Source organism: Ochotona princeps, chromosome 9 (genome assembly GCF_030435755.1).
Source record: "Ochotona princeps isolate mOchPri1 chromosome 9, mOchPri1.hap1, whole genome shotgun sequence".
Taxonomy (NCBI): Eukaryota; Metazoa; Chordata; class Mammalia; order Lagomorpha; family Ochotonidae; genus Ochotona; species Ochotona princeps.
In genome coordinates, this window is record NC_080840.1 from 33,190,182 (window position 1) to 33,218,079 (window position 27,898).

Consider the following 27,898-nt stretch of genomic DNA (forward strand, 5'->3'; position numbering starts at 1 on the left):
AACATGAAATGTTGGATGACAGCCACAAAATTGGAACATCTTTGCATTATTCTGTGCAAGAAATGATACAGCCAACTAAGAATATGGCACACAAACAATAAGATCCAAGATGTAAGTTTGATGTAGCATGTATAAAAAACAAAAGGAGGTGATGAGGGTTAGCTTTCAGCCACATGATCAATAGTGATGTAAACAGAGGGTCAAGGCTATATAGAATCAGGTGAGGGTAAAGGTTTGTTAGGCTTCAGTGCTCTGTGTGACACCAAGACAACTGGATATCTTGAGATGGGGATTGCTGTCAGACACAAAGAAGAGATCACCAATTTGAGATAAATAATATACTGCCACAGATTGATATTCTGGATTTTAGAGCACCTTGCACATGACTGAAAACCAAAGAAGAAAAGAAAGAATATTAGGGCTTGATAACCACATGTTTAAGGTCTATACCTTTTCTTTTAGAGTCTAAACATCAAGCTTGATTTTTAGGGAGGGTTGTTTGGTTCACCAGTTAAGCTGCTGGCTAAATGTGCCTGCATCCCACATCAGATTAACTGGGTTTATGTCCTAGCTTTCCAATTCCAGTTTCATGCTAATGTGTATCCTGAGAAGCAGTAAGTGATGAGTCTAACAGTTGGGTCCATGCTAACCATAGCCAGGACCTACACTTAGCTCCTGCGGCAATCACTGAAGCCATCTGGGATGTGAACCAAAAGTAGATGGGAGATTTTTCTCTTTCTTTCTCTCCACCTTTCAGTTAAACAGACAGACACAGACAGACAGACAGATAAAATAACAAAAAGCCTGGAGTTTTGGTCCCTAATCTATTGGCTTATCTACCATACCATTTTAATCAATTCTCTGTATTTCATACTAAACATTTTTAGCAACTTTATTTGGCAATATAAATTTAAATAGTTAAAGAGAAAGTGACTTTTCATAATATTGTTAAATTTCTAAAGGTTATATAATATTTAAGGTTTTAAGCAATCTGTCACAGAAGTGCAAAAAGCCCTGAGACTTTTCATTAAAACACAACTATATTCTATACTATCGCTCTTGAAAGCCCCTTGGGAAATAATGGCTTTTGGATTCTGCAAGTCAGCGTGACATGGCATGTAAAATTGCATCTCATGCTGAGCCAACCAGGAAAATATATGTCATCACTATGTGACGTTCAGAATTTCATCTGGAAACCATAATCTTGTTCTGACTGCTAAAAGGGGGTGAAAGACTGCATGCAAAACAATTTGGTTGAATTTCTGCTGAATTCCTGCCAATTCATATAAAAATGAAAAAAAAATCTTATTTCCAAGGAAATCCATATTTGAAAAACTTTCAAGGTACTTATTAACATCACATTGTATTATCAAAAAGCTTTAAAATTACTTACATAACAGTTTAAATCACATGTATAGTAATTCGATTTAATGAACTTCTGGGAAAAATCCTTGATACTGAAACAGATAATGCTGGAAAATTAAGGGCACAAACCAGACTTGCGCAAAACTACACAACAAAAGCGCATCCTGGGGGCTATCCTGTGGCACAGTGCACTAAGTGACCATTCTGCAACATCCGCATCACAAATGGGTGTCAGTCTCAGCTTCTGCACTTCTGAACCAGATCCCTGCTAATGTACCTTGGAAAACACCAAAAAAATGGCCCATGTCTTTGTGCCCCTGTACCTGAGACCCAGATGGAATTTCAGGCTCTTGGCTTCAGCCTAGCCCAGACATTGCGGATATTTAAGGAGGGAACCAGGGGGTGAAGGATCTATTTTTCTCTCTTTTTCCTTCTTCCCTGTGTGTGTGTGTGTCTGTGTGTCTGTCTGTCTGTCTTGGTCTCTCCCTTCCTCTGCAATTCTTTCAAATAGATACATAAATAAAAAAATTAGCTTTAAACAAATACACATCCAAATTCCCTAGAAGAAAAGTTAAGTAAAGTTGTAAAGCCCAAAATGTGTTGATACATCTCATATCTTCTCTAGAAATTTTCTCCCAGATCTCTAGTTCATGTATGCAATACTTTCATGATTTTTAACCTTTTTCTATCAAAACAGAAATACACAAATGAGTAACTCCAAGTGTTGTGTTTTAAACCTACTGTAACTAACTGTAAAAGAAACAATTTATAAATACAATGTGAAATAGGAACTAACAAACACAGTCCTCATAAACCATGCTTCTTCGACCCATGTGTTTCCGGATTCTTTTTTTAAGATTTATTTATTTTGGGCCTGGCGCCGTGGCCTAGCAGCTAAAGTCCTCGCCTTGAACGCCCCGGGATCCCATATGGGCGCCAGTTCTAATCCCACCAGCTCCACTTCCCATCCAGCTCCCTGCTTGTGGCCTGGGAAAGCAGGCGAGGACAGCCCAATGCATTGGGACCCTGCACCCGCATGGGAGACCTGGAAGAGGTTCCTGGTTCCCAGCTTCGGATCAGCATAGCACCGGCCGTTGCGGCTCACTTGGGGAGTGAATCAACGGATGGAAGATCTTCCTCTCTGTCTCTCCTCCTCTCTGTATATCTGACCTTGTAAATAAAATCATCTTTAAAAAAAAAAGATTTATTTATTTTTATTGCAGTCAGTTATACAGAGAGGAGACAAAGAGAGGAAGATCTTTTGTGCAATGATTTACTCCCTAAGTGAACACAATGGCCAGTGCTGTGCCAATCCAGAGGCAGGAGCCAGGAACCTCTTCCAGGTCTCCCGCACAGGTGCAGGATCCCAAGGCTTTGGGCCGTCCTCCCCTGCTTTCCCAGGCCACAAGCAGGGAGCTGGATGGGAAGTGGGGCTGCCAGGATTAGAACCAGCATCCATATGGGATTCCAGCACGTTCAAGGTGAGGACTTTAGCCAATAGGCCACTGTGCCAGGCCCGTGTATCCAGATTCTACCTCACAGCTCTGAAAACAAGGGGAACTATAGCCAAGCTTGGTCAACACATGGCCAAGCACAGGACCTCAGCTCCCTGAGTTACAGTGTCAGCACAAGTTGTGGATACACAGTCCACAGTTCAAGACAGGTCTAGCAAAATCCTCCTCAGGTATATTTTCAAAAGACTGTAAGTCAGGCCTGGCGGCACGGCCTAGCGGCTAAGGTCCTCGCCATGAACAAGCTGGGATCCCATGTGGGCACCAGTTCTAATCCCAGCAGTTCTACTTAACATCCAGCTCCCTGCTTGTGGCCTTGGAAAAGCAGCCGAGGACAGCCAGAGCCTTGGGACTCTGTACCTGTGTGGGAGACGTGGAAGAGGTTCCTGGGTCCTGGCTTCAGAGCAGTGTAGCGCTGGCCATTGCACTCATTTGGGGAGTGAATCATCGGACAGAGGATCTTTCTCTGTCTCTCCTCCTCCTCTCTGTATATCTGACTTTCCAATAAAAGTAAAATAAATCTTAAAAAAGACAGTAAGTCGTGTTTTCTTTGTGATCCCAGAAATTTAAAGATATGAGTTCAAGGACAACACAGCCAAATTATATGTCAAGAAATCTATGTCTGGCAAGACAAAGTGGATCCAATACAGAATGGTTAGCATCTAGTAGTGACAGTTCTCTGATAATAATTCTATGAAGAACACTGATTTTTGCCTTTGTTACCATTTTGGTTATGAGATTCAACAAATAGCATATCCCCTTACCACACTTTTATTTTTAACTAAAAATCATTCAAACAGTTTTTGTCTCTCACAAACAGTCCTATTTTTTTTTAAATGTTCATTACTCAGAAAAGCATAACCAACATTTGAGGCAGGGAGCTGACAGTATGCTCTGCATACCCTGTTTTAGCACCATCATTACACAGCATGCAAAGATCTCCAAGACATTTAAACCTAACATGAAGGCTTCTTTTCATATTTCCTGGGCTTACTCAGTCTCATCGCTTCCCAGCACTTCCATTACCATGGCCGTTGCTCATTGTCCCACTGGGTCACCATCTAATTCTACAGAGTTAGAGCTGTTAGGTTTTTTTTTCTTTCATTATTCATTTTCTTTATCCAAAATTTCCTGAACGATATCAGCCATTGCTTTGTTGATTAGTACGTACAGGACAGTTCTCTGCATGACCTTGGACTAATCCATGTTTCCCCTCATTTTTGCTTATAGTTATTGAGAATAATTACAGATTATGCTGGGAAATGCAAAATCCTAACATGGTGAAAGGCACCTAGAAAGAGGACTTTCCAATGTTTTCTCATGTAGCCCTGGGGTATAAAGCCCAGAACTAACTGCTGTGTGTGTGTGCCTCTCTCAGCTGTGGTGCAAACAGGGCAGGCACAGAAGAGAAACCTTCTGTTCCAGGAAGTTATCTTGGACCTTAACCAGCGCACAATGAATCTTAGGCTCCTGTTGTTCCTTGCTATCTATCTGAAAGTAATAAATCCAAGTAACTTATTGCATATGTGCTCTATCTCACCAGACAAGCTGGTAACCAGTGCACAATCTGCTCATAGGATCTCTATTCTAGAGAGAGGCTTTCTTGAAGTAACCCAGATAACTACATTCTAAAACAGCACTGTGCCACAAAAGTGATCTGTAAAACTATAAGGCCGTCCCCAGGGCTAATACGGAAAGTACAGACTATATATTCATGTTTATTTTTATTTAAGTATGACTTATTAAATATTTAGTGAAGGAGGCAGATGCTGGGACCAGCCCTCCCAGAATCAGAAGGCCACCATTAACATTACTTCCACCATACTGAAGAAGGAGAGGACTCACAACACCAAAAAGGAACTGGCAATGGCTCTTCAGTCCTTCATTGGTTTTCAGTTAATTGTGACATGTTGTAAATTTACACATACATAACTAAGGAGAATTATAAGTTCTATAATACATTTTAACTATATTAATCCTTACACTCTGAATGCATAATTTTAAAAAACATTCATGTAAAAGATGGGATTAAGGACAAAACCAATCTTATGTATTTAAAAGAAAAGCAACCTCCTTGTATTACAGTAATTAACTTATGCATATATACGATGGATATTTATTGGCAATGATCACAACATAATGGATGAAACTGAAAAAGCGGCATTCCAAATACAGTCAATGATGTCCTTTCTCCCTGTGAGATCTACATGTCAGTGAGGTGAATTTTCAATTATGCAAATCATTAAAACCAACTATTCAATGATCTGAATTAAAACTCAAGGTTCCATGTTATTATAGTAACAATGTATTGAGCAAGAATTAAAATTTAAAAACTACACAATCAGATATTTTCCAGAAATAAAATTGCTGTTATCAATATTGTATCAGAACAGTAAGATCTAAACGTTGAGTTATCTAAGCGATACAAAAATGATACACTATGAATGCTTACCCCTAAAAAATTACTAACAAGCACTGTGAAACAAATTTGAAGCTATTATTTTAAAGTTCAAAACAATTTACAATTGTTTGTATTCTTTTTTTAAAGATTTAAATTTATCCATCTAAGTTGAAAAGTGACAGAGAGAAAACAGAAGTTTTTATTCATAGGTTCACTCCCCAGATGGCAGCAACAGCCACACTGAAGCCACGCTGAAGGCAAAAGCCTTGAACCCCATCTGGGTCTCCCTCCTGGATGGGACTTACCCAATCACTTGCACCACTGTCCTCTGCCTAACCAGGAGTAATGGCAGGGAGCTGGACCAGAAGCAGAGCAGCTGGGACTTGAACCAGCCTTAATATGAGAGGTGTTCCAGAAAGCAGCTTTCCCCACATGTCAGTCCCCGTATGCATTTTTTAGGTTTAATTTATTCTCTCCAGTTTTGTTTTGTTTAAAAAATCTCTTTTCCCAAATTGTGAGCCTACCTCAGCTGCATTGAAAGTAATCAATAAATAGTACTTTGGGCTTTTAAATTTTGTTCTGTGTGATCCAGGTGTGGGCACATGTGCTTAAAATGGGAAGTGAAACAGTGTTAAGAATAATCAAAGCAACCAATTGGAGGTAGAATTAATTTCTCATCATCAATGTATCTTTCAAACAAAAAAATATTGTACAGATTCTACACTTCATCTTTTGGGAAAAAGAGGCGAAACTGGAATATATTACATGAAACCACATTTGATGGAATGGATAAAAGCAACTTGGAATGCCCAGATCCCACTCAGGAGAGTGGCTCAGTCCTGACTCTGTTACCAATTCCAGTTTCCTGCTAATGTTCCTCCTCAGACATAGTGCATGTTGGCTACCCACACAGGGAACGAGATGGAGTTCCTAACTCAGCTTTGACTTGGCCCAGGAAACACCTGTTAGAGCCATTTCAGAAGTAAACCAGAAGATAGAAGATTGATATCTGTCTGTCTCTCTCCCTTCGCACAGGCATATGTATGAATACCTAATGACTTTGTCATCCAAATGAAATAAGTTAAAAGAAATAAAGGAAATAACACAGAAAAATTCTTCTGTCAGAAGACATAATAAGTAATGGGACTGACAGTGTCTTGAAAAGTTACATATGAAGTAAGTACTGGCCTAACCACGAGAATGAAGATTCCATGAAGAAAGAGTATCTCTGAGTCTGCTTTTTAAAAACAGAAGCTCTATATCTACTTTGCCTTAAAAGTGGACCCATTCCTGGAACTAGTCAACAAATCTAACTATCATATACTCTACACCAATAGGACACATGGGGACACACATAAAAAGTGTAATTAAATCTTTTTATGAACTCATGATGTAGAGAAGTAGTCCTGAAATGATCACTACCAGTGCAAAAAAAATCAGATATGTGCTAAGTGCCAAGAGACCAGCACAACTGACCAGAGCTATCAAAGATTACCCTCAAATAAACAAAAAAAGATAGTTCCATGGAACATTAAAAGAATCAAAGTTTCAGTTACCACAGACCAAGAAACACATCATTCTGGGATTAGTTTAGCTCATTAAACGTAATAATTTGCAATTGCACCCATTTTGTTGCAAAAGACAGTACTTATTTTATGGGTGAGTATATTCCATAATGTATATATACCACATTTTTTTATCCAATCCTCAGTTGATGGAACAGCGAAATTAATTGAAACAGAGTACAAAAAAATAATGTATAGGAGTGAAACTGACATTTTTAGATTTAATTACTGATTATTTGCAGTTTTTATTTATATTACTGAGGAACAGTGTTTGGATTTTTTTTCTACTTTCTTTTAAAAAAACTCTTTACCTAACGGAATGTTAAGCCTGTGACTGTCAAGTGAAATGAAAGAATATTAAAAACATTTAAGAAATAAACAAACAAGAAAGGAGGACAGAAGTTGGTAATGTTCAAGTGAAGGAGGGAGGGGTGGGAAACACTGCTATACTCCCAAACCTATATTGTGAAATACATGAAATTTCCTCACCTGTATAAATAAGATAAATATTTAAATATGTGCATGAAAAACTTCATTTCATGACCAAAAAAAAGTGTTAAGGAACTCAAGTCTATGGCTATAATTGCCTGTAGTATAGTTAACATATCAAATGATCTTTCAGTATCTTTAGGATACTGAGCTTTAGGAAATCCTTTAGGAAACTTTAAAATGTTATCTACTGGAGCTGGAACTATGGTATACTGGGTAACACTGCTGCCTGAGATGCTGGTATCCCATACAGGCACCAGCGCATGCACTGACTATTGTACTTCAATCCTTGTAGGACGCTTTAAAGTAAAGAGACTTCCTACTGATATGAAAATTTCTAAAGCTGAAGAAGAACAGAGTGTAAGCAAAACGGATTATACCAGTACAGTGAAATGTCCGAAAAATGCTCAATCCATTCTCAGCTTAAGCTTCAGTGGTGAGCAAGCATGTTATTAAGTACAATGTGGAGATAATCATATAGAATAAATACACTTTTGTGAATTTATACTAAACTTTTAATGAAATTCAACATAAACTTTGTTATAATTAATTACATGTTCACTGGAAAATATTAAAGCATGAGGGCAGTTACTAATGTATAATATATAATTATTTTATTACCTCAGGGGCAGAATGATTTTAAAACATTTTTCACTTCTAAAATAGAAAAGGTTCAAATTGATATGAAGTACTACTTCTAAAACAAAGCAACTTCAAAGTGTCCAGAATTATTAGATAACTTAATGAAAATATAGGTTAAATTGTTTTTCTTTTTTAACCAGAAATTCTAGGTAAAATGCATCCACAGTCTGCCAACTTAAAATGACTCTTGAAATTGCAGTTTTAAGTTTTTACACATTATTCTGAACTTTTGGGATAATTTGTAATTACACAACAATTTTTTTAGAAGTTATTTATTTGAAAGAGTTGCAAAGAGAGAGGAGAGACAGAGAAAATCTTCCATCTTGTAGTTCACTCTCCAAATGGCAACTAAAGTTCATCTGGCCAACCAACTTCACACTACTTATTTTCACTTACAATGTTGATGATTTTATAGTGACATCATGTAGTTACCCAGCTTCTTGAAATTCTTCTCAAGTATGCATTAAGTTGCTTTGCTGCCTACTTCTCATGAGGCTTCTAAGTCCCCTCTATTGGTTGTCATTAATTTCTAATGAAAAAGTTATCAGAACTTAATTTGTGGGTTTCTTCTTATCCCAGGCTATTGAAAGATCTTACCATATATGGCTTCAACTGTAAGCCATATTTGTTAAAGATCCAAAATTTTGATCTCTCACTGTGAGAAATTTAAGCCACACTTAAGACAAAGAATGCTTTTACCAGCTTTGTCTTTTTTTATCCCTACAAAAGAAAAAATTTTCTTTCAAAATTCAGCTTATGATATCCCACTTTAACTTCCATGAGACAGACTGCTAAAGGACTCCTAATATCTTTGTTGCTCTTTCTCCTTTTCTTTCCCCACAAACTTTAATCAGGAATACAGTTTTCAAGAATATAAAGCATGTTCCTGGGGACCTGCTTCCCCTGCAACACACATTCTTTTGTGATTGTGGAATGGGAAGAGGAGGCAATGGCTGTGATGCCAAGCATTCTGACACAGGAGTGGGCATCTGAGTGGCTCCCCAAACTGGTTGTGCACGCACGGGCCTTAAGCATAGTCCACTTTCATATGTGAGAAGCAAATATTTAAGAGGTGAGTTGTCTGGGGGCAGCACTGTGGTTAAGTTGCTGCCTGCAATGCTGTCATCTCATATAGGCGCTGGTTCAAGCCCTGGCTGCTACACTTTCAATTCAGTTCCCTGCTGATATGAGTCTTAAAGACAAAAGGTGTCAGAAATATCTTTGCAAGCTATTCATGGGGATATTTTTTATGTCACAAAAAAGTGAAACATTCAAAACATAATGTTTTTTTTTTCATTCTGGAAGAAATATCAATGATTCTGAAACATACATGACGTAAAAGTAAAGGAACTACATCAACAGTAGAATTTCACTTTCCAGTATAAAGCAGTTGAACTGGACAAGTGACTAAGTGACTGAAGATGGATGAGGCCATGCATGTGTAACACAGGTTGGTATTTCTTAGTAGTATATATGTTAGCAACTGACATAAAATTCTTATTCTTATTTTTTAAGCATTATAGGATTTGGCTGAAATTAAGAGAATTCTTTTAGTTAAAAGCTAAAAGACCCTGTGACTAAAAGACCCTGTGAATTTGCTGCTACATAAGTTATGTAACAGAGAGTAATAGTAACAGAAAATAGTAGATAATCAAGTTTGCACTAATCTGATTTTCAAGGCCGGCTATGACAATGAGAAAAGGAAGGCAACTAAACTATCATATTCTGGCACTTTCACTTGAAAAGCATCATTAAACATTTTCTAACCTTGTACAAATTCTTGAGCTCTTCATGATTGATCTTCCATAATTATAAAGTTAGAGTTATATTAAATAATTTATTACTAGATTTACACGTATATGTATGAATGTATATACTCCCAAATACTTTATCATCCAAAAATCCTATTTTATGACTTCACTTGCTTCAAGTGTTATCAAGCATGTACTACTTATGAGATCTACTGTATTACTATTATTAATTATTGCATGTTTCAGTAACGCTTCATGCATTTTTCTTCTTATTCAAGAATTCTGTGCTCAATTTTTGGCATGCTTCTATTATGTGGCCTTCAATTCTAGTCTCTTCTGGAATATATAGTCTCCTCATCTACTGATCCCAAATAGTTCTTCCCTTCAAATGTTAAGAGTTTTCATTTCTAGTATGAGCTCGGTTTATTTTGTGTCTTTTTCTGCCTTTTTCTTTACTCAGTGTACCCAAATTTCTAGATATATCTCTCAATAATTATAACACGCATGTATTTAATAAAGCTGGTAATTCTACCTTAATTTCTGAGCTTATTTCTATTGACTAGTTTTATTTTCCTAGTCATAGTTTCCTGTCTTTGCAACTCTAGCAGTTTCTGATTCAATGTTTGACATTGTTACTTGAAGCTATTTCAAAATATTTGTGGAAAAATTAAAAGCATGAACTTATTTTTGTGAAAATTTTTCATATTATATGGAAAATGTATACTATGAAAAATGTGTTTTTAATTCTATCTTTCAAGAATACTATTACCTTTACTCATTGGATGCTTTAGCCTCACAATTGAGGAATAGCCCTCTGGGGTCTCTTCTTCATGTACTGAATGATCAATGTGAACTAAACACTATGACAATAGGAATGTGAATGCCTTCCAGCCCTGTGTGAGTCTGTGGATGATTAGGCTTATAGCTTTATGTCATTCATCACCCAGTTATGTGGATGCTCAAACAATGCATGCATCTCTTACTACTCAGCAAACACACCCAATGAAAAAATATTGCCCTTTCTATATCTCCTTTTCCTTTTCTTTCTTTTTTTTTCTTTTTTTTTTTTTTTTTTGGCCAAGCTTTCTCTAACATTATCCCATAATTTCCAGTCATTTCTGCCTCCCTAAACGTTAATCCCTGTCTCTGCAATTTAGAAGCTCAGTTTGAGATGTCCCACCCTGCTCAATGTTCTGGAATGTGCCTTTAGCCAGAAAGCCAGGGCAACCCTAAGGCTAATCTCATTGTATCCCTTCCAGGAGCGACTGCAGTCCTAATCTGTCTTTCGTTCAATGTCTACATACTGGAAGTTTTCTCCCATAAGTTTTATCCAGTTTATTAATCGTTTATAGAAGAATATAGAACTAAATGTTTTTCCATTATGTTCACAAGCCAAAGAGCCATACTTCAGTTTATACCATGTATACAAAATATTACATCATTTTCCCATCTTCATCATTATCTTGGCAGTAATCAGACTTCAAAATTTAAAAGCCTTCTATTAACCAACTATGCATGTAATAGTTTCACTTAGAATAAATGAACATTAAGATAAACATGATTTGTATTTTTTTAAAGAATTGCAATTTGTGGCCCATCTTTCTTTTTTTTTAAAGACCAATTTATTTGCAATGTAGAGCAACAGAAAGAGATGCAAAGGCATAGAAAAACTGAGAAAGAGAATGCTGATAGACTACCCAAATGGCTCAAACAGCCAGGACTGGACAAGATACGTAACTAAGAACAAAGAACTCCTGGTTTCTGACATGTGTAGGGGCCCAAGTACTTGAACTATCTTACGTTACTTTGAAGTACTATATTTAGTTTATATAGAATATCTAAGTAATATATAATATACTTTAAGAAGTTTTCTTCTCCGTCATAAAAAAATTTCACCCACTATACATTTAAATAGCAGAAGGTTAAACTTATAACTGTTACAAAGGGACTGTACTGATGTGATTTTTTGGGGAAAAATAACGGGAGGGGGAAAACCAGAAAGGAAGAACAAGGAGAGATTAATCCTTCTACTTACAAAACTGTACCATGGAAAACAACTAAAAAAATATTTCACCAAGAGTTCGAAATTTACATTCATGACATCAGACAATAAGACAGCTTCTAGGGATTCTACATTTAAAAACAATGGGGGCCTAGTGCAATGGCTTGATTGGCTAATACTCCCCCTTCAAGCACCAGGATCCCAAATGTGTACCAGTTCGTATCCCAGCTGCTCCACTTCCCACCCAATCCCCTGTTACAGCCTGGGAAGAAGAGGAGGATGGCCCAAAGCCTTGGGACCCTACACCTGTATGGGAGACCTAGAAGTTGTTCCTGGCTCCTGGTTTTGGACTGGCTCAGCTCCAGCCATTGTGGCATTTCGAGAGAGAACCAGCAGATGGAAGATCTTTCACTCTGTTTCTCCTTTTCTATAATTATATCTGCCTTTCCAATATATAGGTTGTCTAGTAGTTGGCTTAGAATTTTGTGATAATATATTGTTTTCAGGGGGCATGCTTTTATTATAGCCTGCTCTGACCTACCTACTTATCACTGACATAGCGCTGTTTGCTGTCAACACATTCTCAGCTGTCAATCCATATTCTCCATGCATTCACTCATCAGTACTAATTGAGACTGGAAGAGGAAAAGTCAGCTTCTTGTTGAATAATTTAAAACAAAAATTAAACCCAGTGCAGCATGAGGAGCTTGTATAACCTGTTAGATGTGAACTTAACATAACCACTGAATCATACATACAGAAATACGACTTATAAGTACAGAGATAGGATTTATATCTGTTAAATACAAAGATAAGAATTTTGGTAGGGATTCAGGCATAAAATCAACACTGATCTCTGTTCACTATAAAATGCACTTAGAAATACAAATATGAAGTTCGTAATGTGGATATACTTAACACTACTCAACTGTACAATTAAACATCTTTACATGCTTTTAAAAAGTCAACAACTCAAAAATTTGCAAATACACAAAAAGACTTTATTAAAGCTTACTACTGAGAAAAATAATAATTTAAAGCAATAATAGTCACATTTAAATGTAGGTACAAATTCAAAGAAATAAAACATGCTTTTAATTTAAGAGAGACAATGTATTCAAAAAAATAAAATTTGTGAAACTTTAATTCTAAGTAAAGGTATTCAGCAAAGGAATACCACAAGTTCTCCAGCACCCGAGGAGAGATATTGTATACATACAAGATATATAATACATACAATATGCCCATATTTTTTTTACTTTCTATAAATGCCTACAGACCCCAAGAAGAGGCATTAGTTTCATAGGTGCAACATTTTAGGTCAACTTGAGTAATAAATTTCATTTGGTGGAATACTGATAGTCTTACCTATAAGAGTACTTACAGGATATTTGAAGTTTTTAAAAATGATAAAGACAGAAAGGGAAAGCAGGAAGGTGTCTAGTGCAGCAGCTAAGAGAATGCTTAGGAATGCATGCTTCCCATGCTGGCGTATCTGGGTTCCAGCCCTGGCTCTGCTCCAGATGTCACTTGCGTGCTGTACATAACCCAACAGGCAGCAAGTGGCAGCTCAAGGAGCTGGGTCCCTTCCTTCTACATGGAAGACTCAGAGTGAGCTCCAAGCTCCTGGCTTAAGACATGAAACAACAGGGTAGCTCCCTGTCTTGCATTCTCTTTTTGTTCTTCAAGTAAATAAATACTTAAAAGGAATTATCTTCATCTAACATTTAAAAAGCCATCATTTATATTTGTAATTTGAAAGAAAAAAATCACATTGTTGCTTTCATAAGTTGCCCTCTGATTTTACTCACTTTCCTAATAATCACTTCTTATAAGGACATGAGAAAACGTAATAAAACAAAATTTTTAAAAATCATTGATAGCATTTGTGAATTAATGCGGCTGACATGTGCATTTATATAACATTTCCACACATATAAAGAGGCATTTCAAAATGTGAGTTGATATGCAGATAACGGAAATGTACTTTTACCACTGGATAGCTTTTTAATTGAGGTGTTGTTTAAAAAACTTTGTTAATCACCAAGTGAGATAACTAAAGTCAAACAAACCTTAGAATGATATCTAAACAATAAAAATGTGGAATTTTATGAACAAAAATCAGCACAAATTGCAGATAATCTCTGTGATACAAACTTAGAAATATGTGACAATACGGCAAGTTGTACCACTGCCTGTGATGCCAGCATTGCACATGGGCAAGACGTCCCTGTCACTACTGCAGTAACTATGCCTTGCCAGGAGCAATGAATAAATTTTTTAAAAGAACTAAGCATATGAATTATTATCAACTAGTAAAGAAAATCTCAACATAATAAAAGGATTGTGAATACTGACAGGTAGAATTTAATAATTTCACACAATAAATCAACTATATTGCAGGAAAAGAAATACAGACTAATAATTGTTACGAATAAAGCTCCACAAAAATTTATTTCAGCATCCTTTTGTCTGATAAGAAAATGAAACTACTTCTTTCCTTAACCACAAATGACACAATGGGTATTCAGCACAATGGTTATTATGTTTGTGTCCCGTAGCCAAGCACCTGGGTTTGATTCCCAGTGCTGGCTCCAGGTTCTTGTGTCCTGCCAATGCAGACCCAAAAGCTCATGGCTCAGTCATGACTCAGGTTCCTGGGTTACGGCTCTCATCCAGGATATGCTAATTGTATCTAGGCTACCTCCCAACTCTGGCCATTGTGGGCACCTGGGTAATGAACCAACACATGCGAACTCACACTCTCTTCCTTTCAAGTAAAAACATGATGTAAGTCAGTTTGAACTTCTTTATTTACCTAATCATACCTTAAAGTTCTTAAAAATCAGTGACGATGACTTATATTTCTGTCCTCAATTTTACTTGAAACAGTCTTAGATAGAACAGATATGTACGAAATATTTTAACTTATTGGAAATGATAAATCACTATCAGCATGGTTGGGAAATTTTGAGATACAAGAAATAAAGCTGAAGATTTAATTAAAACTACAACATTCTTTCTAAATCACAGAGCAAAAAGTTGGGGTTAAATTTCACTTCAATAAAATATTTTTATTACACAAAAGAATATAAAATCATTATAAGGAAGAATGCACTTTATATTTGCACACATGACCTAGCTAAGAATGGGAGAAAGACAAAAAAGAAGATTGAGACTATATTATGGTTTCAACTTCATTTAAAAGAGGAACACATTCTACTGGGAGTCGCTTCTACATAAGTGTCTTGTGTTTCCACTTATCTTTCAAGCAGAGACAGTGCTGGCCTTTAATCTCAGTTGTGTTTCAAAGGTATCCATACAGTGAGAAGCCTCAGAAGACAATTATCAGCAGCCTTATGAACCAAGGGCAAGCTTACGTACAAGCTGGCAAAGTAAACCTAAGGACCCTCTCTAAGGAAAAGGTTATGCATCCTTTCTATCCAGAATAAAAGGTGCAGGTTCCTTAAACTCAAGGTTCTTCTCAAAGGTCCACCATAATATAGCTGGCACCTGGCTACTTTCATGTCACCCTGTGGAAATTAGGTTCAGAAATGTGAGTACCCCAATTACTGCTAATATTATCAGTAACACAGTACTTTGCCATCATTTCAGGGGTTGTGCGTCATACACCAGCATTCAAGATATTATGACAGAGTGACTTTTGAGTCAAGGTTTAGTGAAACACAGCTCCTTACATACCTGTTACTGTTTTTGTTTTGATAGGGCTGCTAGCATACTCAGAAGCCTGATAAGACTGTTGCTTTGCCAAGGGTGCACTTCCAACCGACACCTCATCTTCTTTCCTTCTGCTAACAGGCATAACAAGAGGAACAGCTACCACAGGCTGCTGCAAAAAGCCAGAATGGGAAACTGAATTACTGACCTGTTTGGAAGAAGTGAGTGCTAAACATGTCATAATTGAAAACAATCTGTCACAGGTTGAGATTGTATAATATACACAACCCTGCCTCCAAATTCCTTTCCTTTCTAACATTCAGGAGTGTCCTCTGACATAGTCGACAGTTTCAAGACTCCTAGTGGATGTCTAAAACCACCAGTCATTTTAACACCACCACACAGTGATACAATGGGCTCCTCCCCTGGGAACCTGTTATTCAATCCTGAATTTAAATACAAGAAAAAAGTTGTGTCTGAAATAGAACATGTATCAACTTCTGTTCCCATTAATCCTCCCCAAAATAAAATAATTATAGTATTTATAATGCATTAGGTATTATAAGTAATCAAGAGTTGATTTAAAGTATATACGAGGATGTATATAAACCTATATGCATACACAATGCCATGCTATAGAAGAGACACAGGCTTATGCAGATAAAGACATCCTTTGCATTTCCTAAAACCAAATTCCACGGATACCAGTTGATGACTGTAGTCATTTCTCCTATATATATGTAAATTTACAATGCAGTTCAGTTTATATCTTAGACATAGTAAAAAGATATATGGTAACTAATAAAACAGAACTATTACAAAATTTCTTAAAGCAAAAGTTATGAAATTATTTCTGAAATTGTTCAATCACATTTCCAAAATGTGGCTCACAATTCTGGGAAAACCAGGAGCACCTGGAAGTATCTGCAAACACAAATTTTAGTAACAAGGGTAAGGATAATATGAAAGAATAAGTTAAAATTAAAATACCCTTTTTCAAAATTATGATCCCTAGGAAAAAAGTTCTAGTTATCAAATGATATACTTAGGAGCATATACTTTTAATGTGGTATGTCCATGGCAATACACACATTTTAAAATTTTAAATGCTGAATAACTATTTCATCTGACAAAGTTATATCCATACCATATTCAGGAAAACATAAAAAATATCTGTAGTTATGGCAAAGCTGGAAAACATTAGGATCGTATGCTGAGTGCATGAGTGCTGAGCTGGACAATAAAGCAGCTGTTTCATCTTTATTCACTGAAATAATATCTGATGTTACTGCTGATGACGCCCAACACAATCTTGTCAGATTTTTGGCAAAATGAAAAACAAAGGTATTTTTAAGTTTGCAAAAGGATCAAAGATCAATGGTGAACTGAGTGGAAAAGAATCATCAAATGTTGGATTGTAGCCACAAATTGAGAAGGAAATTGCAGTTTGGGAAAACAACAGATGATAACTGTAATATTGCTGGATCAGAAGGACAATCTGGCATGGGTGTTGGTCAGTCTGCAGTGCAGTCGGATGATATTCTCAACACCACTACAACCACAGTCTTTACAGATAAAACAGCCAAACATTTTAGCAAGTTACAACAAAGTACAAGATTCAAATTAATATATCAGCCACACTGACAGAAAATGTATGTGTTGCAGAGCATGACAGTATCTGAAAGGTAAGATAAATGGAGCGGTCGTAGTAGCAGTAAAAAAGAACAAATAAATCTTTCTCTGGGTAGCAGGAACTCAGCCTTTATTTTCATATCGTAAAAATGCTTGAAAAAGCAAAACAAAAAAATCTTTCTCAAATGAGAGCAAGACAAATTATATATATTCATAACTGTATTCAAAAATTCCCAGTAAGTTCTCAATTTACTCAAAATACTCAATAAATTTCGAACATATTTGCTGAATGACTGCTAATATAATGGTTCACGTGAAATACTGGAGCAGGAATAAGACCATTGTTTGAAAAATTGGTTACTTCAGTCCAAAATATCAAAATAGGATTAGATATTTGGTACAGAAGCTAAAACACCCATTGGGACTCCTGCATTCCTTCTCTGAGTGTCTGAGTTTGACCGTCTTGTTTTCTGTTGCTCTGTGCCCTGGGAAGCAGTAAATGATGGCTCAAGTACTTGTCTCCCATTTGGAGACTTGGGAGTGGCTCACAATGGCTTTGGCAGGCATTTGGGGAGTCAATCAGCAGACGGTTCTTTCTCTTTCTCACATTCTCCTGTGGCAAACTATCTTTTAGTTAGATGAACAAATCTTTGAAAGTATATATTTTTCCTGACATTGTAGGTACAGACAATGGTATAGAGTTCAGCATTCTACTGTCAAAATATATCCAACAGTTTCACTGGGAGTCCATCTTTGATTTGGAAAAATCACAAATAAGTAAATAAAACAGTTTAAAAATTTGCTTTATACACTTGTTAGAAAGTTGCACTTCAATCAACAACTTTGATTTGATATATCAACAAATGTTGATATTATATAAATAACACATTCAATCTCCTTTATCCTGAATTTGTAGGATATGAAATGAAAATGTATAAAATTAAACCAGAAATAAAAGTTCAAGTATTTATTTTTGAATGTATTTTGAAAGTTTTGTTTTATGTATATAAAGGAACAGATTTCATGCACTTCATAAATACAGGTTTAAGAGTGTAATGGAGCCAGCACTGTGGCATGCTAGGTGAAACTGCTGGCTGCTCCGCCTGTGGCCCAGCTCTATGTGTCAGTCAGCTGGGGGCGACATGGGGGACCAAGGATCTTTTCTCTCCTCTCTCCCTCTCTGAAACTTTTCAAATAAATAAGAGTTACAAGCCAGTCTAGATTATCCCAAAATCTGCCAAGATCAGCAAAATTACACTTCAACACAACAAATGGCTAAATACTAAAATGAAATAGACACGAGACAGCTGAATGGTACCTTATAGCCATTTTAAGGTATATAGCAGCCGGTCCTGAATATAAACTAAAATTGAAATGTCAATGAGCTAATCAGAGGTTGTGGTTAGAACTTGCTTTTTTTTTTTCTTTTTTCAACATACTGGTTACTCAAAATCATGTCAGTTCCATAATATTGCAAATTGCTGTTGATGTTATATTGGGACTCTTAATTGACTGGGATGATATTCTACCAGCTCTAACTTCGGACCAAAAATGGTCTCCCCAAGAAACTGCTCAACCCATCTGGACAATAAGTAGCTAGACTCTATGCTTGGTATATGTTTGCAAAGAAAGAATTTTGATTGAATTTGAACTGTAATACTGCATCAAGGTGGAGGAATCCACCAGGGGGGAGGGGCGTGGGGAGGGGTGGGGGGATTCCCAGAGCCTATGAAACTGTCACATAATGCAAAATAATAATAATAAAAAAGAACATTACAATACTTATCCCTTTTGCCTTCCTTTCTCACATTCTTCTAATTTTTGTCATGACATATCCTCAATTTATACTCACCAGCTTAATCCCACATTAAAGATTTCAACAAGCAGTAGTTCATTTGTTTAGAGAAGTGAGGGAGAAAGAGTGCTCATCCACTGGTTCACTCCCAGTGTGAGCAAGGCCACGCTGACGCTGAAAACAACAGCCAGAACCAGGCCTCCTCTGGGTGGTAGGGACTGAACTACTGAGTCAGCACCTGCCACATCCCAAAGTATCTAGTAACAAGAGGATGGAATGGAGAGTGGAGCTGGAACTAAGTCAGACAAATCAATGTGGGCTGCAGGTGATTAAGCGTCTAAACGTTACACCCAAAACATAACCCCTAAAGGCAATTTTAAGTTTCTTTTGCAGTACTGCTCAACTACAGTAACATAGTAACACAATGTACTTGTGAAAATGTAAACTGTACACCAGTTTTGGAAGTATTTTGGCAATGCATTAAGCCTTAAGATAATGCTTTAAAAATGCCAAAATAAAGCTCAATACCTCTAAAACTGTATTTGTCTAAACAAAACATAAAAATTGGCGATGAAAATGCATTATATATTATTTCTAACTAAGTGAAATTAAGTTAGTTAGATTACATAAAATAAATTTGGGCTCTTTTAGAATGCAGAAGTGTTCTCCATTTTAAAAGTTACACAAATATGGGTCCACCACAGTAGTCTACATGCTAAAGTCCTTGCCTTGCATGTACCAGGATCCCACAGTCACTGCTTCATATCCCAGCTGTTCCACTTCTCATCCAGCTCCCTGCTTGTAGCCTGGGAAAGCAGTAGCGGATAGCCCAAAGCCTTGGAACCCAGCCCCCTCATTGGAGGCCCAGAAGAAGCTCCTGGCTTCAGATTGGCTCGGCCATTGTGGCCACTTGGGGAGTGAATCAGCGATGGAAGATCTTTGTTTCTCCTCTTTGTAGGTCTGACTTTCCAACAAACATAAATAAATCTTTCTTAAAAATTTACAATGAAAGTTGCAATGAAAATAAAAACTTACAATGAAATTCTTGGATGAGTCTTGTTTAGTAGTCTTCATTTCTGAATCCCATCTTTTACATTCTACTATAATAGGATTTTGTAAAATCCAGGTCTATTACATTTTTCATGACAACATGTCAAATACAGCACACACTTTAGAAACCCATGCCTACCACACTCCACAAGAGCACCTCAATTCACTCATGAACTGAAGAAGGATTCTTTGGTGCAACATTTTTTCATCTTATTTGACCCTAGTCAAACAGATCAGATATTAAAATTTCCTATGATTTTCAGCTAATTAATTATTCTCTCCCACTCATACCCTGTTTGTGAGAGGTACTCATCTTTTTTATTTTAATATAATCCTGGACAAACATGTGCAATGCATTTAGCATCTACTACAAATGGCACTACTGGGGCTGGTACTATGGTACAATGGGTAAAGCTGTTCCGCCCCTCCCTGGCACCAGGTAATGCTAGCACAGGATATGGGTGCTGGTTTATGTCCTAGCTGTTCCATTACTGATCCAGCTTCCTCCTGATGGCCCAGGAAAAGCAGAAGATAGCCCAAGTCATATGTGTGGTCTGGAATCCGAATGAAGCTCCTAGTTCCTAGTTTCAGCCTGGATAAGCCCTGACCACTTGGGAAGGAACCAGGATTGAAGAATCTCTCTCTAACCCTGACTTTTAAATCAACAAATAAATCTCTTTTTGGCCTTTTCGTGAAGATCAAGTGTAAATCAACAAATATTTTAAAAGAAATGGCATTACTATATTTCTCAATATTCCAAAATATACCTACTACTCCTTAGGGAACATTATTATCAACCAAAACTTTTTTTCTTTTAATCTGTAGCTCTGGTGTCCAACACACAGCATCAAACTCTGTAGATAATTGTTAATTGGAAAAACTGAACAAGGGTAGAGATGCTAGAAATTTCAAGTAAGATGAAGGAAAGAATGTATAGTTTTATTTTAGTTCACATGTAATATAAATTTTTCAGCTACCATCTTTAAGTTATTTCATAAAGAAAAAACTATTAAAAATAGAATGATGCAAAAATACAACTAACACAAATACGGTCTCAAATTCTTAGTTATACCAGCTGCTAGCTGTGTTACTGCAGTTAAACAAACTAATGTGTACTGAGATTTACTTGTCTAAAAAAATGAGAATACGGCCAAATGTCAGAATTACACTTAGGTATTCTGACACAGAAAATTTCAGTTAAGCATTTTAGAAACTATAATCACCTATGTTTTGCTTTGTAATTCACATACTTTTAAACAAAACATATATCTGAATCATTCTGCATCATTCCAATGCCAGGATTGGGCATTCAAACAGGAAGAAGAAACACAATGAAAATAAAAACAAAACCTAATGTCTACTGTGAAAAGATGTAATATCCTAAAAATAAAAAGGATAAAAAAGCAGCCCTATTACTGTTCTTTATAAATTCTGCATTAAAAGGAATTATAAAGAAAGCAAGTTTAACAGACAATAAAACTCTTTTCAGACCTGGTATTTCTTGTACAGAAATGAACAAACAGTGTTGTTTATAAAGAGTACAATGGGGGACAGAGAAATTGATATATTTATAAACACAGAAGCAATGAAAAGATAGTAATCTCCACTAAATAACTGAGAAAAATAATTTTAAAACTCTCTCACCTGTGGCATATGTCTACTTGCTCGTTTCTGAGGAAGATAGATGAGCCAAGTATACAAGATTGGGTCAATATTAATTGCCAGGCCTTGCGCACTGCAAAGAAGTACAGCACCTGTAAAGAAAGATTTTAAAATTACTACAATTCAACATTTTTATCTTCAAAGATTGCAACTTTCTCATAAGAACCAAAATAATTTACTTTTCAAATATCATAACTATGCAATTGTCAACCAAATCTAGAATTCTACTACAACAAATATCACTATCATATAATGAATATATAGTATGCGACAAAATTTAACCTGTATTATTTTTCTACCAACTCTTTGTATCTGAAACTGCTAATAAACAAGAGAATTTCTACTAAACACAAAAATAGCTTTACTAAGATCTTTTAAAGCAATAAATGAAGCACAATTACAGTTTAAATTCATATTTAAATTCAAGAATATACATTTTGATCTTAATATTTAAAAGATTTTTCAAAAATCTACATAGAATTAAGATACTTCAGTTACAATAAATTACTAGGAATTACTTCCCTCCATAAGAGCTAAGGAAAATATAATTTGTTTCATACCTAAAACAAGCTAAGTAAAAAAGGATATCATAAATAACGTGATCAACAGCAAAAGGGCACGTTCTACTAAAGAGGAATTACATAAAGACTGAAGACACATTTGGAGCCAGAACACAGCATATTCCCACAAGTGAAAAAATGACGGACCTCTCCAGGAGCACTCCAAAGCAGGGGCAGGTATGTGGAAAACTTAACGGGACTGGCATTGTAGCACAGAGGGTAAAGCCATAGCCTTTCCTCAGCCAGTTTCTTGCTGATGTTCCCGAGAGAGCAGTGGAAACTTCTTCCGGGCAGGTTTGGGGGCCACTGACAGCTGCTTCCCCAGGCCACAGGCAGGGAGCTGGATTTGAAGTGGAGCAATCAGGACCTGAACCCCTGCCCATATAGTTTGACAGTGACACAGGTGGAGGCTTACCCTGCAAATTCATTCTGCCAGTTCCCTCAGATCTTTTAAACTAGGACTTTAGACAGAGGAAAGGAAAACAAATGTAAAAACTATTTTCAATGAAATAATCTTGAGTTTTACTATAATTAGAGAATTAAAAAAATTGATCAAGCTATAAAATTTACATCATTATCACAAACAAGCTATAAAATTTACATCATTATCACAAAATTGACTTCATACTTAGGTTTCAACTTTATGAATGTTAAAATGCCAAGAGGATAATTAACTAGTATTTAATTAAAATACAATTCAGAGATAATTATGTTGAATTTGAAGGGATAGTATCAATCCAGTTTATGACAAAACCTTTTTTTTAAATTTATTTTATTGTATTGTTGTTGACAATCTTTACATAGTTAATTACAGTTAAAGGAAAAAGAAGAAAAAAAGAAAAAAAAAGGTTCAGGGGGATAGGTAAGTGGGTAATGCTATTATGTCCATATTGTTTCCATCATGTATCTGAGGTAAAGGGGGATATTGAGGGAAAAGCCCCACCCAGTTTCCCGCCCACACCAAGTCCCGGATGTGGGGCATGCTCTGATATGTGCTCGAGTGGTGTTAATAGTTCTCCAGTTATGAATCACTGCCAGTTTCGCTCGATGAGGTCGTCCACTGATTGATATGGTCCATCATAAAGTCTCCGTTTGCCCCATATTTCGCTGCCAACATATAGCTGAGATGAATGATTGATCTGCTCTGTCTTCTGCCTTTTCTTGATTAGAGTTCTGAGTCCAACAGTTCGACTGGGGAGATCTCCAAAGATACTTTGAGGTATTCCCAGATTAGTTTCTTGTATGTTCTAGCAAGCACAGGGCCCGGCACAGTCCATCACCCCGATCAGCTGGTGGTTTCAATTGCTGGGTTGGTTCTGTTTTCAGTCCTGAGTTGCACTGGAACCAATGGGTGTTGCAGTCCAGTCTGGTTCGGCCCTTACATCAACCAGTGGGAGCTGCAGCCTAGTTGGGGCGACCCACAATAATCCCCACGAGGCCCGCCCCCTACCCTGGTTTGCCAGTATGTGTAGCAGAAGACCAGTCTGTCCCCCATCCCATTTGGCTCTGGTACTTGTCAATGGGTATTAAAGGCTAGTTCTATCTAACCAACTCAACCATCCAGCCCTCACGGATGTTGCTGAGTGCCTCTCTATCTAGCCATCCCAGTTCCCATCCTAGTTTTCATGCCCTCCCACGGGAATAGTGACCCAAGAAGGGGGAACCCACTTTTCCCTCCCAGGTCTCTCTGTCCCGGTTTATGCACTCCTTTTAAGCAATGCAGAAATCCTGGCATGTAAGTATGCAGATAACTAGTTTGATAATGAGTTGATTCCCGTGTAACTCACTAAAAATTGGCACTGTATTATACTGCTTAATGTTTCATTTTAGCCTAGGAGGCAACTAACAAGAAATGTGTGCTTTGCTTCTGTGCAAAGTGCCAAAAGTGTTCATTACCTATATTCCATTCAAGCTTCACCAATCATATAAATCAAAGCCCTTTAGTCATTTTCAATTACATGCCAAGCTGAGTATGATAATTTAAATAATACTTAGAGACTGAGGTTGCATGGCATTAAACATTCATACTTGATTCATACTCATCAGCTACAGAACCTGTCAATGAAATGGTATTATAAACAAGTTATATAAAGGGGAAACTGTCCCATGTTTTACCTTAAATCAGGGAATGAGACAAAAAAGACATTAATAGGCATCTTTCTGTTAAATAGCTACAGTAAATAACTTTAATTTGCATACCTCTTAAATTATTTGCCATTCTTAATTAAAACTAATTTAAATAATTTTGGCTAAGCAGTTAACAATAAACATGGAAGAACCAAACTTCAAAAACTACAGTGAAGAACAAAGACCAGAGCAGTCACAGGTGAGGAAATAGCAGAAATACGCAACAAACACAATTGTATTCAAATTGTCAAATTTAGAACTTGTGTGTATGACAGATCCTTCATCATGCTGCTTAACTATCACTCTCCCTGAAAACCATGAGAAAACTTCACAAAAAAAAGCCACACAGCCTATCAAAGCTTCCAACACACATCAGAGCAAAAAGCTTGCAAAGAAATCCCATGATCAAAAATCCTAAAAGTCAGAGGAGTAAAGATTTCATTCTTGACAGAATGATGGAAGAAATGTGATAAGAAATATTTACTAAGTGTTTAAGAAGTGTTTAAAGACCTTACTGGGATTTGGCATGACAGACTGGAACCACTGGAAGCCCTAGACAGTAGGGAATTCACTTACCTGCCACTCCTTTTTTCCACAGGCCTAGGCCAGTTGGCTCAGGAGTAAATGGGGGTGGGGAAGAAGAAGTGAGAAGACCTCACACTCAGGTGTAGGCCCATGGATTCAAACAAGTGAAAAGCACTGAAAACAATGCCACAGGAACTCCAAATTTTGATGAGAACAAGGCAGAGCAATTTATGAATGAAGAAGGCAAAACCCCTTCATCACAGGTGAGGAAAGCATGCTGAAGTCTGATGTTGTATCAAAAAAATGAAGACGAATCACAATCCTCAAACATACATTCTGATCTACTACCAACAAATTCTGGCATTTTCAATGGCCTTAAACTAAAGGAAGAACTAAACACAGCTCAGCCTTAGAACAGAATTCACCAGACCCAGCTCTATGACACTAATGACATGGCAACAGAAGAGGTGTTTCTTTTGTGGGCATAAATGCTTTCGGTAATAACCTCCATTGTCTTCTTTCACACAGTGCCTGACACTCAATAAAAACTGACCTAACACACAAAACAAAGAGGACATGCTTCGCTGTCAAATGAGGAAACAGTCAGAAGCACTCTGTAATGTGACTCAGACAATAGGATTATCTTCAACCAGGGACTTTCCAAGGACTCGGATAAACGTGTTAAATAACATGATACAAAGGAAAGACCACATGCATGAACTGAATAAGAGTTTCAGAAGAAAGCAAAAAAGAATCAAAGGAAAACACTATCGGTTTTCAAGTACAACATTAAAAGTCAAGAATTATTTCAGGAACTCTTTCAAAATTAATGAATAAACATTGAAAAAGCTCAGTAAATCCCCTCCAAAAAGGAATAAGAGAATAAGACATAGATGCATCATGATCAAAGTTAAAGAAACAAAACAGGTAACAGCATCTGCAAAGTGCTGAAAAGTCAGCATAAGTTTCTACAGCCATTGAAATGCCTTCAAAAGTAGAGACAAAATGACAGCAAAATCATGGACGTTTTTGAAGACAAGCACTATACGAAATAAAAGATTATACCAGGTAGCAACCCAAAGCTAGAGCAAAATGTAGTACACTAGAAAAAATGAACATGGAAGAATTCTCAAATATTCTACTTATAATCTGGTCTGTGCACAGTTTCACATATAAAAGAAATACAACGCTTAAATCTCCCATTTCAACACTTTTGAGCCCCCAGGGATCCACTTGCTACGCATGTACTAACTAACATGCCTAGGAAGGAAGCAGAAGGCATAGTGACTCCCTGTGCTCCTCCCACCCAGGTTGGCGACCTGGATATAGGTTCTGGATCCTGGTTTCCACCTGGCCGTTCAACAAGTAAACCAGCAGAAAAAAATTCTCGGTGACTCCCCATGCACTGGTCATTCAGTGGTGCGTTTTCGACTCCAGGGTACTGTAAATCTTTAATTTCATACCTGCCATTGACTGTGTTTCCTGGCTTCTCATGTAAAGGAATGTATAATGATGGCATAGTAGAGATCATACTCAAGATGTGAAGATACAATGCAATATGCACCCCTACTTCCAAATCAAAGACAGACTCCCAATGAAACTATTGGATATATCTAGACAATGAGATGCTGGACTGACATTGTCTGTACCAGCAATGTTGGAACACACTTTAAGAGACTGATGGAATCACGACTCCTTATGAAGGGCTATACTATTGTGATAATATGGGGAAAATCAGTAGGGGGTGGAAATTTGGGGGAGGGATGGGAAAATCCTAGACTCTACGGAATTGTACTATAAAAATTAAAAAAAATTCTCAGTGACTCTCCCCTTTCTCTCTTTCAAATAGATGCATCTTAAAACTGTTCAAGAAGTGTACTTCAAGGTTATGGTTTTCAAAAATCTGAGGGTATTATGTAACAAGCAACAGCAAATTCAATTAAAAACTAGATATTAATTTGAAAATAAAATGAAAAGATTCATATTATAATCAAATAATGTAGAGAAAAGCAAAGTAGCCTCCTGTAGATTAGTCTGAAGTATTTCCCACACTGTTTTAAAAGCTATTTGTATATATATGCCTTAAAATGTGATGGAATTAGGGAAACTGTTATAATAGGCAAAACTTTAAAAAAAATCTTAGAAAAATGTCAGACATGGAATTACAACAGGTGTCCAATGATTCGAATTTATGTATGCTCCCAAAAAACAACTTTGCAATCGAGTTCTTTCTCCATTTTTCTTTCCTGGGTATCAAAGCCTGCAACAAAGGCAGGGCATTAAAATAAGCGATCAGGTACAGTGGGTACCACAAGGTGGCGCTAATATTCCCAGAATTGGCTGGCAGACTATTCCAACCACTCAGATTTGTTCTGGATGAGATTCTTCAATTTACAGGATTACCAACAATAATGCCCACTTAAAGAGAAAAAAGCAAAACATTACCAGCTTTGGAAAGCTGATTGTTTAGGAAAGTGCTTTTGATTTATTGAAAGAAGCAAAGAGAACGATGATTCCCATGAATCATGACTCCCACATGCCTACCAAAGGCTATGGTTGAACCCGGTACCAAAGTCATAGGCCAGAAGCTCCATCTAGGTCTTCCATATGGGTGGCAGTGACCCAATTATCTCAGCCATCAACTGCTGTTTCTCAATATCTGATTCCATAGGAATTTGGAATTGAACTTGGTTAATCTGACATACGATGGACATATTACCCACTGCATTGAGTATGACATCAAATCTCCAGGAAGGAAAACATTTGAATTTATAATCCTACATAACTGACATTTGGGTTCATCAGCCTCCTCATTTGGCTATAATATTTTTTCTGTTAAGGAGGCAATTCTATAAGCAACTATCTTTGTACACATTATACCAAATAAATAAACTGCCATGAACCATAAATCAATACTTCTCTGTCAATAGTGAACGATAATAAAACAGTTTAGGGGTTAGTGTAGTGGCATATCATATTAATTCTCTGCCTACAGCGCTTGCATCCCATTCCCACTGGGACAAAAGTTCAAGTCCTACATGCTCCACTTTCGATCCAGCTCCCTGCTTTTGTGCTGGGAAAGCAGCAGAGGATGGTTCAAGCTCTTGAGGACCTGCACCCATGTGGGAGACCCGGAAACAGCT

At 36.9% G+C, this 27,898-nt stretch overlaps 1 protein-coding gene across 6 annotated transcripts in view; it reads right to left on the reverse strand.

The window, feature by feature from the left end:
* Positions 1-27,898, reverse strand: part of VPS13B (vacuolar protein sorting 13 homolog B) — a 657,044-nt gene that overhangs the window by 385,012 nt on the left and 244,134 nt on the right. For 5 of the 6 annotated variants that reach the window (XR_009246065.1, XM_058668588.1, XM_058668586.1 and 2 more), the window contains exons 20-21: positions 21,526-21,635; positions 15,429-15,576 (exon numbers count right to left, since the gene is read on the reverse strand). Coding sequence is in view for 5 of the 6 variants with exons in the window: in XM_058668588.1 (XP_058524571.1) it covers positions 15,429-15,576; positions 21,526-21,635 (258 nt within the window). In the remaining variant the exon portion in view is untranslated. The remainder of the gene's footprint in view (positions 1-15,428; positions 15,577-21,525; positions 21,636-27,898) is intronic. The other variant, XM_058668587.1, reaches the window with a different exon arrangement.